General features: G+C 43.1%; 1 protein-coding gene across 5 annotated transcripts in view; it reads right to left on the bottom strand.

The window, feature by feature from the left end:
- The window catches only part of GPM6B (glycoprotein M6B), a 155082-nt gene that overhangs the window by 23870 nt on the left and 112132 nt on the right, over positions 1-19080 (bottom strand). For 2 of the 5 annotated variants that reach the window (XM_061136085.1, XM_061136086.1), the window contains exon 1: positions 18596-19045. The exons of 1 other annotated variant lie outside the window; for it this stretch is intronic. In XM_061136085.1, coding sequence (XP_060992068.1) covers positions 18596-18656 — 61 coding nt within the window. In that variant the 5' untranslated portion in view covers positions 18657-19045. Of the gene's footprint in view, positions 1-9880; positions 10001-18595; positions 19046-19080 lie in introns of those variants that run through there. 2 more of the 5 variants (XM_061136082.1, XM_061136083.1) reach the window with 2 other exon arrangements.

Below are 19080 nucleotides of genomic sequence, written 5' to 3'. Positions count from 1 at the left end.
ATCATTCTCCAATACACACCAATCAGACTGCAAGGGAGAGCAATAGAATTTAATAGAATGGAGTAGAAAAAGTTCACTAATACAGTTTCAGATTCCACATTATCAATAATCTTTAAGAAATCACCACTTGCTGGATTTTGGTGTATTATCAAGGAAGAGTTCCACAAATACATGAAAAGGCCATTAAAATATTCCTCCCTTCTCTAACCACCTATCTGTGACAGACTGAGTTTTCTTCATACACTTCAGCAGAAACTAGATGCTCCAAGATGCCTGTGAGTGAATGCAGAGGCAGATGTAAAGATAATAGCTGTTGAATATTAAGCCAGATATTACAGAGATTTGAGAAAATGTAAAACAGTGCTACTCTTCTCACTCAAGCTTTGCCTTGTTTGGGAAGAGTTATCTTTCTCAAACATTATTTTTGTTACCAGGTAATGGGTTTATTAGTAATATTTTAAATAAATAAGTTCATTATTTTTTAAAGGATAAAATATAATCTATTTCTGAGGTCAAATACTAATAAAGAACCTATAAAAATAAATTATATAACTTTTAACTTCTATGATGAAAATATTACTTAAGTAATATCTTAGTTATAATTTCTAATACAAAAATACCTAGAGATATAACCCACATGAGCAAAAGCTTTCAGGGAGGGTCTTCAATTATTTTTAAGAGAGTAAAGGGACTTAGCAGCCCAAAGTCTGTAAACCCCAAATGGTAAACTGGTATATACCATTAAGAAGAAATCATGAAAAAAAAAAAAAAGAAGGTATCATGAAGTCAGTGGACATGGGAGCTTCCTGTTAAAGACCTAAGTAAGAAAACACCCACAAAGATAGGTTGCTTCCCAGTTCTCTTATGACCTTCTTAGAGTCATTGACATACAAGTCCAACTGTATAATGCCAAGAAAACTGAAACTATTTTTAATGATATAAAGAGAATTGTTTTTTGGGATATCCTTCTAAAACCTGGTCCTAAAGTCTGTGAAATCAAAAATTTTCATTTTTGTGGCATGTTGTGAAACGTCTCAAAATTGATGAGCCTCTCACATTTGCAATATGGCTTGGGCAGTAGAAGATAAGCAATCATAGAAAAGGAAAGCTATGTTCATACAGTGAGAGTAAATAAAGTTAAGACACAGATGCTTGTTGGTCCCGTCCTTCACCTTCTGTGGGGACTGGCTTTGGTTTTCCTAAAGACCATGTGTGTGCTCTTAGCCTAGTTAAGTGGGGAGCAAAGAACCAGGGAAATCTAGGCAAGCTGGGGATGCATGTGTGCTTGCTCAGTTGTGTCAGATTCTTTGGAAAGCTAGCTCTAAATCTAAATGACAGAGGTTTTAAAAGCACAGAGATCTGTAGGGTGTTCAGGAAATTTGAGGTGCCCCTGCAATACTAAGCTTTAGCAACACTCAACCTCCTCGACCACCTAGGTTACAGTGTCTGTGTGTTGTTGGATTGCACTGAGTTCAGTGAGTGTCTATTGAATTGCTGCTATGTGCAAGGCACCGTGCTGGGAGCTGCAGGGGTTTGGTTTGCTTTGGAGTGGGGTGAGGGACACGAACACAGCAGAAATATTCAAGTAGAATGAAGAGCGAAGTGACTCAGGGACATGGGGAGGGAGGTAGAGACATCTCCTTGGCTTAGTGTGGGGAGCTTAGGAAGGGGCGTGTGGGTGGCAGTGGTGTAGACAGGCCTTTAAGAACAGAAGGATCCTGTGGTTAGGAAAGATTGACAAGCATGAGTGAAGAAGAACAGGACTGATGTGGTTAGGCGCCAGTAGGGAAACTTGAGGGCGTGTGGTGGAATTTGTCAAGGGCATTGGGACAGTGTCAGGAGACAAGCTGGAGAGGCAGGCAGAGCCCTCCTGTGGGGAGGCCTCTGAGCCAGCCTGCAGCCCTGGGTGTTTCATTTTGCAGGCTGTAAGGAGAGAGGGAAGGTTTGTGAACAGGCGAGTGACATGATCTGAGGTGTGCTTTTAAGAGACTAATCTGGTGCTAGCGTGTAGGCTGAATTGCAGTGGGTGCAAACTAAACTCTTCCACTGTGGGTGGTAGCAGAATGAGTCTTTTTGAGCTTTATTCAAAGGGTGCAGGGTGTATTCAATGAAGGCAGGAAGGGTAAAAATCAGACAAAGCTTGGAGCTGTGAAGCAGTCAAAGTCACACAGCATTTTACAGGCATGGCTCTGTGAGAAAACACAAGAGAATATATGTGAACAAATTTTCTTAGGGGCCATTCCAGAAAATATCAACTCACCCAGAGGCAGAGGACGAGTTAGTGATTGTGTGGGAAGAAAGGGCTTACAAAGGGACCCGGGGGATTGGCAGACATGTCACCATCTTGCTTGTGATGCTCATTTCATGGGCACATACGTATGTCAGAGCTGATCCAACAGGTCACTTTACATGTATGCAGGTTGTGCATATCGACTGTAACTCAAAAAGTTTTTAAAAATTACCTTCTTTTTCTTTTCCTTTTCAAGATATGCTTCTTAAGTTCAATTTTTACAAAAGATGCTAGTAATGGTAAAAGGTTACAAGTCCCTTTTGGAAACTAAGGATTGGCAGCAAAAGTCAGGAGCCTTATCAACTATATCAACCTGGGTGGTATGGGCTGGAGGGGGCGGGGAAGATATCCTACAGCTACAGAACCTATGGGCTAGTTGGTGACAGGAAAGTGTAGGGGCTACTGTCATTAAGGAAAGAAGCCAGTGCTTTAAGGAGACACATGATGCATTTCCATTTTGAAACGTTTATACAGCTTGCAACAGGTAGCCTTCTAAGACACCCCCGATGGTCCTCACCTCCTGATATTCATATGCTCCCCCAGAGTGTGGGCTAAACCTACTGACTAGCTTCCCTGATAGGTTTCAAAAAACTGACTTCCATCTTCCTAGCACTCTCTATCTTGCTGGCACACTCTATCACCCACTCTGTCTGATGAAGTCAGCCGCCATGTCATGAGGGAGATATGGGAAAGCCTACATGGCAAAGAATCAAGGGAGGTCTCGGGCCAAGAGCTAGTGAGTAGCTGAGGCCCTCAGTTCCATAGCCTCTGAGGAACTGAGTCCTGACAACAACCACAAAAAATGATCTGGGAAGTGGATTCTTCCATGGTTGAGCCTTCAGATAAGACTACAGCCCTGGCCAATGCTTTCAGTCACAGCCTTGTTAGAGACTCAGAGACAGCTAAGCAGAGTCCAGATTCCTGACCTACAGAAATTGAGATGATATACATTGTTGTTCCTGACTATTGAGTGTAAGATTAATCTGTCATACAACAATAGATAACTAATACACAGCTTCAGCTCTGGTATATGCCTGCAGCTCTACAACAGAATCTTTAAAGCATTTTTTAAAAAATGCAATGACACAAAGATGCAATGACAATCTTAAAACATCAAGAGAAGTTTGATTCAAATTCACTGTCTGCTAGGGATGAGGTGATTTGGCTTTGGGCATCTTGATAGAAAAATGTATATAAGTTGCCTTTCGATTTCAAGCTTATGCTGCCCTTCAGAAAGGTAATTTGACCTGAAACAAATCATGAGGAACTATTTTCTCCATTAAGATTTTGATCCTCCACATATACAGTAGCGGTGGTCAGACTTCAGTGTGGCTCTGAATTGCCTGGGGAGCTTATCAAAACATATCAAATTCCTGGGACCCACCCCAAAGGGGGAATCTGGGAATCTGAATGTTTAACCAGCATCCTTGGTGATTCTTTTACCTAACACAGAAAATAAAACTCGCTAAAGTACAACAAATGGAGTAATAGATGAAAACAGCCCATAGTATCTATTTAACAGGACTTGGTTTATTGTGGGAACACTCAGAAAAGGGCTTGTAAGAGGCCAAAGGGGCTGAGCTTCCAGAAAGAGCCAAGGGACCCTCTGAAGAAGGACTGAGCTTTAGTCTAAAGCTTGTGAACAACTGGTACCCCAGGGAACAAGGATTCTGGAGCCTGGAGAGAAGAAGGTGAGGGGTCTTGGATGGAGATTTTAGGAAACTGAGTGACTAGCAAAATGTTTAGGTCTTGCCTACCATAAGTGACTGGATTTATAACGAGTGCTAAGAATACAATTACTCTAAGTCAGGGGTTGGCTTTTTTTTTTTTATGGAAAGGGCCAGATAGTAACTCTTTTTGGCTTTGCAGAGCATATGGCTAAAACCACTCAATTTTGCTGTTTTTGCAGGAAAGCAGCCACAAACAATCTGTAAATGAATGGCCATAGCTGGTGCTAATAAAACTTCATTCACCAAAACACAGTTGCGATTTTTACGTGGTGAAACACAGTTGTGATCATCAGCCTGGTCTAAGCCAAGTCCTCACAGTTGTCTTAAGACCACAGAAAAGACCTGTTTTGCTCCTACTGGCCTGACATTTCACCACTAGTTACTCCTTGGGGTGAAAGCACTGACTCTGGAAGTTACTAGATAAAACGCAAGCTGCTCTCCAAAGTCTCATCCAACCTAGATGACTCAGACTTCCAGAGCTTTCTGCTTCCCAGTGCACAAGCCATTTTACAAAAGCTTTTGATAGATCTAGAAACACATGGGTATGGGTATATGTGTGACCTATTTGTGAGTGAACAGGACCCCCAAAAGGACACAGCTTGGGGAGGTAGGAAGACTAACCTCTAAAAGCAGACTTGAGCTGCTTCCCAATGTCTCCAGTTAGCTCTCTGTAGGGCAGGCAAAAGAGTTCAAGACAAAATTAATTTTAATTTACTCAAACTGAAAACATACAACACAGGGGGGTATTATAAAGGTAACGAAGATCAGATGTCACTGTTTCTAAGAGACTATAAATTGCTGCTTTGAATAATCCAAGTCAGTTTCTCTAAAACCAGATGCTGTACCTGACCGAAAGGCCCAGATAGACACTCGGTTCTGGCTGATCTGCCTTTCATTTCTGCTTTCTTTGTCTGCTGAGCTGAGGAATAGACACAAGACCAAAAAGCAAAGGGAGTTCTGTATGTCACAGACACAGTGGCAGCCACCACTACATAATTGAGTGCTAAGTATATATCAACAGTATAGCCAATAAAAAGTTGAACATTTGTAAATGAAAAACTCTATGTATATGACTGACATAATAGCCTTTGGTAAATAAGTTATAGTTACCTGCCCTATACTGGCACATTTTTGGGTGAAAACTGCAGGTAATTTGAAAATGGAATAAATAATCCACAGCAGAAAACAAAACGCAAAGAACTCTTTAAAAACTCAGAAGTATTATGGCATGAACCTGGGCTAGAACATGCTTGTACTGTGTCCATTGTTCACCTGCATTTAACCTGAAACAACTTCAATCATAGGCAGCCATCAGACATACACACTGGGGGCTTCCCCTGGCCACAGCATTACTAAACTGAGAATGCTTCTCCAGCCAGACTCCAGGGAACAGTTGCCCTGCCCAACAATCCATACAACACCATCAGACCCCGGGCTATAGTCCACAGACGACCAGCGACAGAGACCAAAGATGCACACAGAGAGATTATGGGTTCCCCACCTTGAAATACAGTTCAAGTGTTTTCAGAAAAGGCCTTACAACTACAGGTTAGGACAGTGTGACAAGACAGTCTAACACCAAATCCGATAGCATTTCCCGGGACTCTCATATCCCAAGTGTCACTCTATAGAGTGGATCCATGACAGAGAAGTCCCAGACTAAGGGGCCAGAGGGAGAAAGGCTGGGGATATCAAGGGGCCTGCCTTCTCAGGTCACACCTGGGCAGATAGGAGGAGCCCAGCAGTGTGACCTGATGCACAGTACTGAGCAAGCAGGACTGTTGGTATTTAGCGAAGTGTTGAGCAGGAAGTCCCCGTGTTGGGATTTCCATGGCTGCTCAGGAATCTTGGCCATGGAAATTCCAAAACGGGGGCTTCCTGCTCAACACTCGGCCAAATACCAACATTCTTCATGCTCTCCCCACAACCTTTGGTTCTAGTCCATACGTGAGAGGGTGATCTCTTTGGACTTCTGGAATTATCTACAGCCATCTGAGTCCAAGCGTCAGAGCCATTAGGATTTGTGAGCTGGCCAGAAGGGGCTTCCCTGCTGGCTAATTGGTAAAGAACCAGCCTGCCAATGCAGGAGACGTGGGTTCAATCCCTGGGTCAGGAAGATCCCCTGAAGGAAGGCATGGCAACCCACTCCAGTATTCTTGCCTGGGAAATCCCATGGACAGAGGAGCCTGGAGGGCTATAGTTCATAGGGTTGCAAAAGACTTGGACATGACTTAGTGACTCATCAATGACAACAACAGGAGGGGAACTGGCGACTGCTGAAGGGAGTGGCTTTTGTACCCCTTACCTGGTAGACCGAATGCGGAACTATACAGATTTACCAGTATCTGAATAGTCATTCTTGGTCTTTTAGCTTACAGCTGTATTAGGTGACAGCACCTTACATGTCACTGGATTATATTCAAGAAGATGACGAGGGGCATTTGAGAACTTCTCCCAACTCCTATCAACTGCTTTCTCCTCGCTTTCTCCAGAAGGAGACAAGCCAGTCCCATTTTAACTGCCCCATCCTCCACTCTCATTCACCACGATTTTAAACAAGGAAATAAGAGGAGGCATATTTTCAGACAAGTAGCTAAGAGAATCCAAGGTCACCGGCCTTTCAAACTCACCAGGACTCAGTGCATTAACGACTGGCAATTCTTACACCTACCTCCCCATAAAGAGAGACAGAAAGGAGAATGGACACTTGAAGCAATTCTCTTCCATCTTTTTGAAACACAGTGATTTCTCAAACTTTTGAGGGTAAATCCACGTCTTCAATTCCTTCCTCTGTCTTCTCCATTCTTGCTTTTGGACCTTGCTCTCAATTAGTGCTTCTCAAACTGCATTATGCCCAGGAAACATCTGGAAAGTTCTGAAAATGCAGACTCAGATTCAGCAGGCCTCAGGTTGGACCTGAGACTGCATTTGTAACAAGCTTCCAGGGCATGCTGATCCTGGTGGCCCATGGACTGCACATGGAAGAGAGGATCTGAATTCTCTCTGATGACACTGACTGAAGCCCTTGTGACAACCTGCAGTCGCCTGAACCATGCCCTACACGCTAAGCACAATATTCCATCGAACACAACTGAAGCCCAAAGGGCTCCTCATTTCCCAAGTGCCACTCCTCAGGCCTAGGTCCCCAAGGCAGTGTCACCTGAGGTGGCCCTTGTGGCCACCCACCCTTTGATTTCCTGGAGGCCCAAAGAAGATGTGGATGCCACCTGGTCAAAGAAGTTAAACAATTTAAAAAGAAGAAAGATGTACAGATGGTGAAGGATTCACTAGCCAAGTGCTAAAAATATAACTCCACAGAGAAGTTTCACCCAAAAAGGAAGATGGGAAATGACTGAGGCAAAGGAAACTGGAAGCACCTTGACGTCCCTCATGGGGAGTAAGCAGTTCGGGGAGAGGAGGTCTCTGCCACAGTGCCTGCATTTTCCTTTGGCAAAGATCTACCCGTTGGCGTGGACCAAAACCTCTTCCCACTGTCTGTCCCCCACTGGAAAGAAACTGAGAATTCTGCAAAGAGGGGAAATAAAAGACACAAGAGCCATATGGAATCGTCTATTTTTTCCCTCACACCATCTGGTTTGGGATCTAAGCACAGAACGGCAACCGTGCTGATTGAGGAGACAGCAAAATCTCTGGGCCACTGGGAAGGCGACACCATGGCTAGGTTCAGTCCCTCCCTCTGGAGATTTTCTTTCTCCCCCTCCGACAAGAACTTGCTTGATCCTGGAATTCTCACCTGAAACATCACCAGCAATGTGATTAACTATTAGCGTTCTACAGTTTCTCATCATACCACTCCAGAATTCCCAAACCTCTGAAAACTAAGGTTGGTTTCTTTTGGGGGATGGGGTGGGGGTGGAGTTCATCTGGCAGCCAAACTCGTTCTGCTCTGAATTCCCTTGATATCCAAAACTGACCTTGAATGGCCCAGAGGCTGTTCGCAGATGTCATTGACCTGAGTCCAGCACTCCAAAAAGATCCATGTGTTGCACTTGAGGGGCGCACCCGGACCTTGCTGGGGACACGGCAAGTGCACACGGTATGTGTGCCACATCACTTTTCAAAAGTCCCAACTCTTCTGAATTCTTAACTGAATTAAGAATTTAGCCCCAACCATTACAGACAATGTGGAGAGCTTCTTGTCATGTTAACAAGTACTGCCCGTTCTCTTTCCCTCCCTGCCATTCAATTGTACATATTTTCCTTTTCAGGGCAGGGAGCAGAGGAGGCTTTTGAGCTAAGTTTACATAGAAAATTCACCTTTTTAAGTGTACGATCCAGTCTGGTTTTGAGTCAATTTACAGCGTGGTGTAACCATCACCACAATCTAATTTGAAAACAGCTCCATCACTCCATAAAGGATCCTTGTACCCTCAGCAGTCACTCCCCAATGGTGCCTCCCCCAGTCTCCAGCAAGCACTCAGCTATTTTCTGTCTCTCTGGATTTGCCATTTCTGGACATTTCATGTCAGTGGAACCCTGCAGTATTTGCTCTCATGTGTCATCTTTGACTCAGCATCCTGTTTCTGAGACCCATCTGTGCCAGTGTGTAGTATGCACCCTTCATTCCCTCTCATCGCCACACAGTATTCCACTGTATGGATATATCATGCCTAATGGCAATTTTTAAAAATCAAGCTTCTAGAACCTTCCATCCTTCAAAGGCTCCAAGAGAACAAATGTCTGGTTGCATTTCTTGCTCATCTCTTCAAGCCGGCACTACACAGGCACACAGAGCTGGTGCCTAGCGGCCAGAGATGGAGTGAAGGAATTTGTCACTCAAGGCAGAGAACTAAATCCAAAGACAGATTTAGTGTTAATTAACATGAAGCCACAATTCAGGTTTTAAGGAAAAAAAGTTTTAATTATTAAGTGAATGATGGGTGCTATGACTTTGTAACTCAGTGTAGGTCTTACATTGTACCTCCAGATTGCTCTTTCTAGACTTTTCGATTCTATGCTATCATTTCTGACTTATTCTTGCAGAAGTTAAGACATTTTGGATGAACGACGCTATGGGTTCACACAAAATTCCAGCAATAACTTGAAGCCTGGTGTGTTTCTCTGACCCACCACCATCCCTTTCTATTCCCATTTTAAGTAACTTAAAACCACTGAGTCTTAGCTCTGTGTGGACTTCAGGGATGTGGAGGGTGAGTGTGCATATCGCTCAGGTTTCTCCCCTTCCAGGTCCCCAGAAGGGCTGATGCACAGTTCACTCCGACTCAGCACTTAGATGCTTTGAGAGGCCAGTGTTCCTCTGAACAAGGAGGCTAGAGATTGGACCCCATGGACCTACCCGATGGGGTCAAGTACCCAAGTATATGATCCTCATTTCATGGGCTCTGAGTTTTCCTTCTCAAAGGTAACAGACTGATGTTAATAAATCAGAGGGCTGAAGAGCCATGTGGCCAGAGAGATGTTTGGGGCCACTAACAGCACTCTCAGAGCCCAGGCTCCTCAAATGTCCCAGCTCAGTTCTTGGACCCATGATAGGCACGCGTGACTGCCCCACCCCATTGGTGGTTCAAATATTAGACATTTCACGCTTAACCCCAAGGCACATCTCATTGTACCTTGCTCCCTTTGAGAAGAAGAGATGAGGAGGAAAAGAAAACAGGGAGGAGGGAGAATAAAGAGGGGAAAGATGGGGTGGAATGGAGAGGAAGAGAGAAAAAGATGATGAAAACAATTTTAAAGGGCCACTTCCACCCCAGCCCCTGTGAACAAATGAATGCATCAAGCAAAACAGAAAACAGCACCAAACCAAAAGAGCTATCACAAATCATATTAAAGATAACAGTTGAGTTGCTATGCAAATGCACCCCGAGGCTGTATTTACCTGGACTGCTCAAGGGGTTAGCCCTGTCCCCCAGGGTTGGCACGGGACGGTACTGGTGGTTCTTTGAGCCTGGGTACATCCAGTGGTACCTGCCAATTTCCATTTCAGCTCTGCTGTTCACTGCCAATTTCAGGTGGCAAAGAGTCAGTGTCTCTATCTCCAGCAAAGATTCTACATCAGCATTTTAATGTATTCTTTTACCATATAATTACAGGAAACGACGAATACACAAAGTACGCTATTGAACTGCAACCTTTCAGTACCATCTTATCAACTCGGCATGATACGCTGAGAACATTAGCGTCTCCTCCTCCATTTTTGAATTTAAGTTGACAAAAAAAAAAATCACCAATATTTTCTTTCTCTATTTTCTCCATCTCCTCCCAATCCTCCTAACCCCTTCGAATGCTCATGTTGGGCAGACACTGTTGATAAGGAAAAGCTGGCTTCTCACCATTGTATTTTTTTTTCTTTCTGTTCAGTTCACTTTCAGACCCACAGAGCACAATCATTATTGTAGCTACATAAGTGAATGTGAATCCAGGCTTGCTCTAATGGTAGCTAGTTCCAGCCAATAACCCCATGGTCTGCTGAATCTTAGGTGACACTCCTGTCCTCCCAATGACATCGGCAGTATTCTCTGTCATCTCATCTAAGCTCAGGACTTCAGAGTCTAGAATGTTCCACATTAAATCTTGTTCCAGTGATCTCCCAGTGTCTTGACAGAGAAAGGGCTGTGGGCATTGGGCTTGAAGCACTGCTTCCTCACACACAAGGTGACAAGCGGCCTCCTGGGGACTCAAGTAGGTCCCAACTGGTAATCTGACTATATCTCGTACTTCTTAGGGAAGTGGACAGAAAACTATCTATCAACTTGCCTGACACAGAGTCAGATGCTGGTAACTGTTAGCTGAATTACAACCTTGAAATCTCAAGAGACCATAAGGTCACTATGGCCAGTTTCTAGCTGAGAATCCTATCAAACCTAATGATGGGTTACGGCTTCCAGGGTGCCACAAATATTTAAGGATTAAACAAATGGTGCTGACATTGATGTGGGGGAATTATTCCATCAGAAGAGCACATTATAATGCCCCATCGGGCATCTTAGACCACTGAGGATAAGGACTAAGTAAACCATCACATGGTAAGGCAAAAGAGCGAATGCCCTGAGCAGATCCACTGAACACCTCCCCAGCCATTATGAAACCCAACCTCCGCTCTCCACAGTCTCTGAAAATTCTCGTGGTATTTCCACTTGGGAAGTGGAGACCTATGTTTCTAGGTGGTGTTTTATGGCAAATTTCTTTGGTTCTGTGATAAAGTAATGTTTTTTAGAGACATTTAAGGAGAGTTAAAGGCTTTTAAAGACATTTGAGAGGGGGAAAAGGATGTAAGGACAAGATCAGAACCACATAATGGAAGTATTTTTACTGCTGCTGACTCTGTTGTTAAATGGAGATGTGTGCTATAGTGTGCTGGGTACCACACAAAGCATGTTACACCTGTTCCCTCAGGAATTTTTTTAATGCAAAGTGTTAAAGTTTTTTTTTTAAACTATGTGTAACACAGGCAAAACTACTTAAGTCAATACATTTTTAAGGAATGTCACATGCTCTGATTCTGCCAATCACTTTAGTCCTTCCAAGGTTTGAGTCGTAAGTTTCAAGACAGTCCTTTCAAAAAGAATTTCTGCTCAGTCCATGATTGTTATTCCAGTCAGTCCACAATTTCTTTAGTTGGGTTTCTTTGATCTCCAATAGAATATTGGACACACTTCAAAGTTTCCCACCTGGAATCATGGGGATCTGATTTCCTCAAGCAATTTATTTTAGGACCTTGTTTAGGGTCAGAGGAGATGGATCTGCCTTGGCTGTGAAATTTAGATGGCCTCTACACATGCATTAGGTTTAAATCAGATACCTTCCTAAGTGATCACAGCTTAGAACATTTGGGATATGCCAATACATAAGATAAAAACAGTTTGACTGTTACCATTACCTCAATCATTTAAGATCAAGGTATTTGTCACAACCATCCTATGAAGGAGGTACTATTATTCCTCTAGCTTTACAAATGAAGAAGCTAGGGGCAACTGAGAGTTAAGTTATTTGCCCACAATCACACAGCTGGAGGGGAGGAGCCTGTGCGTAAATGTGGGTGATGTGACTCCAGAGGGCAGGTTATCCAACTGTGGCCTGTGCTGTCACTGTTTCTACTCTTTTGCTGAGGTCTGTCTGGAGGTAAGCTGTGCTTCTGTGCATCAAGATGTGTTTCAGATCCCAAGCTCCTGATGCTATTTCAGGGTTCTTAAAAGTTCTGAACTCTCAGCCTTTCCTGCATTTAGAGTTTTGGTTTACTCTTCAGGGGAGTTTCTCTCATACCATGGGTTGTGCTATATTCTCCAAAAGCAGGGGCCGGTGGAAAGAACCAGGAGATCAAGTCATACTCCTGGTTAAAGTGGCTATAAGCCCTCTATGTCAGCCTCAAGCATGAGGATTCCCAGTAGCTCGATCACTTCTATCTGAAAAGTTTTCATCCTCCTTTCAAAAAATTTCTCTCTCCAAGTCCAACACACAGCAGGTGCCCAATCCATGTCTGCCAGATAAATAGTTGGCTGAATGCAAGAGAATATCCTGGGACCCTGTGGCTGAAGCAATGGGTCTCTAGGTCCCCAACCGCACCCCCAACCACACTGACCTCACCCAAGGCAGGGTAGGCAATTCAGGAAATGTCTGTCAACAACTCATCCCTTCTCTGCCCTCATCTCCTCATGTGGGCAGTCAGGCACAGGCTGCTTGGCAATGACAATGAAAAACCATGCACTGCCCAACACCAATGTGTTTTCTGAGTAAAGCCTGGCAGCCATGCCCAAGACACTCAGTTCAGCCTTCTTCCTCTTCCTGTAGGTGTGGAGATGGGGTCAGTTAAGTGGGTGACAAGGCCTCTGGACAACAATTCATCTTTCCACGTGAAGGGAAAGAAAACCTTCTATTTTGTATCTCTGAGCCAAACTTAAAGACAGTAAGTATCAAATTATAAAATTTCAAAGAACATAGGATATGTTTTGTTTAAAAGAACAGGGGCCCAAAACCTAAAAGGGAGTCATGTGATCATGAGGGGAAGCCTCAGCTTGAGGAGTGTTTTCAAATGGCGTCCTTTCTGGACTGCCAGTTGTCAAGTGGGGAAAACGTACAGATACAGGAAGATTTTGGCTTCTGCTCCTCAGTGGGAAGACTGCAAATGCTCCCCGTAGAGAGTAGAAGGGAGACATGGGCAGGAGACCATTGGATATTCTCGAGAAAGCACAGAATACTATGACATCTCAGAAATGGTCTTGGTCAAGAAGTTTGATTGTGTTTTTCCATAAGAGGGAACTGAAAAATCCCAATGAACTTCTTGGCCAACTGCATGCTATTTATGGTTGAGGCTGAGGTGAGACATAGAACTGAATGGTCATCACCAAAGATGGGCATGACACAAATGATAGGGGGGTTGACGAAAGGAAATAAAAATAATGCTGTGGATACTTTCTCCCCATTGACTCAGATGCTGTGATTTAGGGATGAGGCTGAATAACTAAGCTGCAGGCTGGTGTGCTTTCTGCCATCTAGGAAATTATCGCTGGAAGCAACTAAATAACAAAGATTGAGCGTCCTAAAAAAAATTAAGAAATAAACCATACTCACTGGGCCAGGTCTCTGGAAGCTATGTCTGTCATCCTCTATACTCAAGTAGGATTTAAAATATTAAAGGATGCTATAACAACACTATAGGATATAGTAGGGGTCAGCCAGTGATGGCCACCTGGTTTTGCAAATGAAGTTTTACTGCAACACAGCCACACCTATGCACTTATCCACTCTCTATGGCTGTTTCATGCTACCTGGAAGCGTTGAGGAGTTACAACCCTGTGTGGCCCACTGGGCCTAAATATTTACTCTCAGGCCCATTACGGATCAAGTGCACTGATCCCTGATCTCAAAGATAGTCAGTAAGGAGTGAACAGACAAAAAAAATTAATGCAATTCATCAAATGAGTCTACAAAATAGGAAAATATTTTATTTTCTCTATTATACTTTCTCTGGGCTGGCCAAGGATCAAAATTCTCCTCTTGGGCATCATCATCTGAGATTTAATCTGCCACCAGTCAGCAAGAGTATTGTTAAAAGCAAGATTATACTCTACAGAATGGTTCCCACGATGAGTTGGCACCTTTTGCTCTTATGACATGAGCTGACAGGGCAGAAGAAGGGTGATGCTTCAAAGGGGAACATTATTAAATGAATAAAGAAATGAACCACAGAATGCACAACCAGGTACATTTGTGAAGGTGGGAGCATAGCCTCCCTCTCTTAAAAGCCACCTTCTTCCTCCACCCCACAGCCATCCTCATTCCTGGCCAACCATCTCACATGGATGAACACTGGGTCTCAAGGAGAAACAAGCAAGGGAGTATCTCAGAACAGGCCAATTTATCACCAGTCCCAGTGAGGGGAAACTTACGTCATGGGGCCACTGGTTATGACATGTGTTCTCAGATACAGCAAAGCTAATAAGTCACAGTATGAAGACTGTTTACATTGGCTTGTACTCCCAAATAACAGAGAGAGATGATGTTTTTTAACATTACAATCGGAATTCAAGATTTCCGCTCACTTCCAAGGAAGGTAAATCTCCATCTCCAGAAATGAGTTCGAATTCTTTGTCTAATGAATGAGCAAGGCCAAATCTTTAAAAGGAAATGATCGTATCAAAGGAAGAGAGGTACCAACTGGCTTGTCGAGATCTTCTCCACATTTAAATTTTCTAAAAAAAATAAATAAAAGCAAGCTGTATCATACCTACCACATATGGCCAGCACCATCTGGCCGGCCCTGCTTTTCTCTACAGTCTCATCCCCAGATACCCTCTCTTCAAATGTCCTCCTTGGCAGATCGTTATAGGAAGAAAACTGCACCTACAACTTTCTCCGTACCATATGTACATAATCGAGTCAGAAAACGTTAATAAAAATCTCAACATCAAATAATTCCCAGATCACCAGGGTGAGTGTAACATGTTAAATGTGTCCCTCTGGGTTTTTAACCTATGGGTCAGATATTCTAGAGGAGTGTTTTCCTTCCCAAACAAAAACAATACAAATAAAAGTTTTTTTGGCCAAAAGTGCACATCTTTCACTCAATTTTTTAAAAAAATAAAAACCTAAGAAATTATATCTATTTAATTAAAAATTTAAATGGATGTGTTCATTTTATAATTATATCAACCATTCACATTCATTTCTTATGTTGACTACGGCCTGCAATTTATTTTAAATTACACATCATTCCTGATTTTCTACATTTTTCTTTTTATGTGCTTAGAAATTTGACACCTGGAGTTCTGAAATGTAGCTGAGCAATGATCCAGAGGAGTTTAACTAGCCTGACTACAATTGCTTCAGTAGACTCCAATTTCCTACATGTAATAAAAAATAATTTTCCTAACAGATACTTAGGGTTTTTTTTTCCATCCAATAGAGCAAGTGATTCAATTGTTTTTCTGCCCCTAGATTACACCCTCCCAGTGAGTCTAGATGCATTGGTTTTTCACAAATGAATTGACATCAAGTAATACTCCACAGAAATAAATAGAAACCTCACTCTCATCTCTTTATTATTGAGTCTCATGATCTAGTGGCTTTTATTCTCTTATTCATTTCCTCCACTTATTTCATTTCAGTGAATCTGCTTACTGAATCCTCAACACTTTGATTTAATTTAATGCTTCTGATTTAAAAACTGTCATTGGTAATAATTTGGCTTTTTTTTTTTACATCCTTCTGAGAAAACCTCTTGCTTTCTGTAAAATTTCCTGAGTAAAGGCTAAATTACTTCTTGTGAATTTCAAGCATCCAGTAGGGTTCCGTGACAAAAGCTAGGAGATTGTTTCAAAGCACATATGCTTTCTTTTTTTTTTTTTTTAAGGACTTGGAATATGTTTGTTTACAATAGGAACGAAGTCATTCTGATTGAGTTTGAAGAAACAGCTTTCTTTGTCCTGCTAAAACTCTGAGAAGTGACACTGTCTGGAAAAGCTGAGGTCAGTTTATAATAAATATTTAGTAAACATTATTAATAATTATCTGAAGCCATTAATCCACAAGCTACTGGGTTTTAGCCATTGGGCAATAATATTCCAAATTCAGAGATAAGTATCGCCCGTACCACCAACTAGGAAAACAACGGGGAAAGGAAGAATAGAGGGGGAAAAATACATGTGCATAAAACACTCTGTGGGAAGTGACAAAATGTAGAGGATTCAATTTACTAAAATAAATCCTTTGGTGACAGGCTTAAAGAAAACTACCACCACCCCACCCTACCCCACCCAGATCCACCTGCTCAAGAATTATATAATGCATTCTCTGTGTCAAACTTGTAAATGTTAATTTCAATCAAGTGAACACTGATTTTATAAATTTAAAATTCAATCTGAAGGAATCCTGGAGTGGCAAGCATGTCCAAACATGTTTATCATTTATGCCCCTGTGTGTGCCTTGGACGACAACGGGAGGGCAAACTGGGCACACTACAAAGACACACTCATGGAAGCTCTGACCCTGCCTGGCTGGCAGATGAACTTGTTCATTTAAACCAAGCTCAGCAGGTAGGCTGCCATCCAGATCAACACTTCCAGTGGGTTAAGGGCAAACGCAACCCCTGTTGCTGTGGTCAAAATCCAATCCCGGGCCCGTGTTCTTACTCGAGTGTAAACTATACGTGTGACCATATCTTGCAGTAACTTGGTACTTCTGGACTACTCAACAGCTAGTGTTTATTCATTTTGGTAATTTTTAAAGTTCCTCCAGAAATTATCTTTTGCTTCTAATTTTGTCTCTGAAACCCTTGCTAATGAGTTTTCATATACAGACTGCCAGGGATGGAGTAGCAGCTGTAGATTTTCGGTATAAAATAATAAATATTTAATGGATATGAATTAATAGCACTCCGGAAGATAAACAATGGTGAGAACCAGAGTCTGGTAGTAAGGATTCTACACTGGTTTTATGCCCTGTTCTTGCTTCTGTGGAGACCAAAAGTGGTTTCAGCTGTATATTAATACAAAATGTGTTGTAAGTATCTATTTTTGGGGAAAATTGCTACAACTGTGATTGGCTTCTTCACAACAATGCTGTTATTGCGTGATTACATCGCCCAAGCTTTGTCTCTAATTGTCATGGAAATCAATCTTTCAACTTTTATCTCAGTTCCTCAGCTTTACAAATATTCCCGCGAGTTTCCCTTACTGCTATTTGGTCATTCATATAAATGAACAAATGTATACATACAAGAAAAGGCAGGGGGATATAGGGGCTGGCTCTTGCTGTTGTTTGGGGTGGGGGGGTGGTAGGTTTGCCGCAGCGATTAAGCTCAACTATCAATTGTAGAAATCTAAATGCTATGTACTTAATTCCACCAAATTATCCATTTAAAAATGGTTCAAAAGGCACATTTTGTTCTCTGCATATTTTATCATACCTTGAAAAGCAAGTAATTTTAAAAGTGAAATTGCTCAGTTTAGGGGAGAATGTTATTCAAGGACTGTTCTACCCAAGCATGCTGGCACAGTGAAATTCTTGAAATTGCTGTTTTTGCGGATGCAAAATGGTTGACTATCAGGAATTTCAGACGGATCAACCTACATAGTCTTATGTAAAGCATACCTGTACCTCTATCTGGGAGACTGACTATTGTTTAGTGACTATTAGTGGATGTCAGGGTCAGGAGAAATAACCCTAGCATGGGGAGCTTTTGCTATAAGAGCCACTGCGGGTACCGAACGTGTTCTGGTGCCTTTAGGACAGTAACTTTGGGTGAAGGAGGTAAATTACAAATGCAGTGAGATGCTCTTCACCTCACAGGGCCTGAGCTGATTCTGTGAGGTAGTGAACCTGAACCAGTCATTATCTAGGAAAAGAGAGATTAATGTTAGCCTCTATTTTCTGCCATCTTCCTGCAAAACACTGACTTCTCCCCACAAAAGTCAAGATCAGGATGTGTTCTCAGATGCCCTTTGAAGAACAGGACCTGTGTGGCTTTTCCTGTCGGAGATCTCCAAGTCAGAAACAGCAAAACACCAACCCCCCCAACCTTCTTCCATCAGTACTAGCCCACAGAGCTGATGTTTTCTCTCTCAAGCTCCAACTGTAAATGGTTATTACACATCAGAGTTAGGGTCTGATACACAGAAATAGCAATCTTATTAAATACAAAAATTAGAGCATGTCCAAAATCACTACAGCATCAGCAGAACCAAAGCGTATTTTAATACGCGTGTCCCTCCAGCTTCCCCTCCGCATTACTAAAAGACAATGCATTCCATGTCCCCGGAATATAACTTGCAGAGCCTAGGATCTCAGTTAGGGCTCATTACAGTAATTACAACAGACAGTTTCCCCAACCCAGCTTCCCAAGGTGACAGATTGTGGACCTCCTTCCGTGCAATACCACGTTTGGAAGAAAGATTTGGACTGAAAAGAGGCTGCTCTCTATTCATTTAACACCAGCCTCTAGGAGAAAACCACCCCAAGAGCCAGACCAGGCCATTCGGATGGTTTCAGAGCTGATTTTTTTTTTACACCAGACACAAATCCGGCTACCCCCTTCTAACCCCCACCGCCCACCCCCAGTGAAAAGCTTTAAACAGGCTCTTGTCAGAGCCCAGGGTACCTTTTCTTTCTTGGCTCTGTTCAGTATTTTCCTCCGCTGCAGTTTCCATGGCTGGCTTCATACCATCCACCAAAAATGCTTTGCCCGCTCCCCCCGACACCCACGTCTCCCCCTCCTCTTCCTTTTCTTTTGCTCTCCCCTCCGGCTCTTATTTACACCCGGGTGATGGAGAGCTTCGGTTCTTCACTCCAGAAGATTACAGTCCCTTCCAAGATGCAAGTCTCCGGCGGCGTCAATCCCCCTCCGCCTACTGGTCCAGAAAGACAGCTGCCAAGGGGCCGGCAGCCATACGTCACGGAGGATCCCGGTTATAATACCGCCACCCCTGCCCGCCGCTGCCCGAGTCCCCAAAGCGGCTCCCGGGGTTGGGGGGGGGGCCGAACCCCACAGACCGCGCTGCGCCTCTGGCTCGCCTGCCTACACGCGCGCTCCGGCTCCCTCCTTCCTCGTCGCCAACTGCACCCGATGAATGCTAATTAATTCTC

This window comes from Dama dama, chromosome X, assembly GCF_033118175.1.
Source record: "Dama dama isolate Ldn47 chromosome X, ASM3311817v1, whole genome shotgun sequence".
Classification (NCBI taxonomy): domain Eukaryota; kingdom Metazoa; phylum Chordata; class Mammalia; order Artiodactyla; family Cervidae; genus Dama; species Dama dama.
This window is presented reverse-complemented; position numbering and strand designations above follow the sequence as displayed.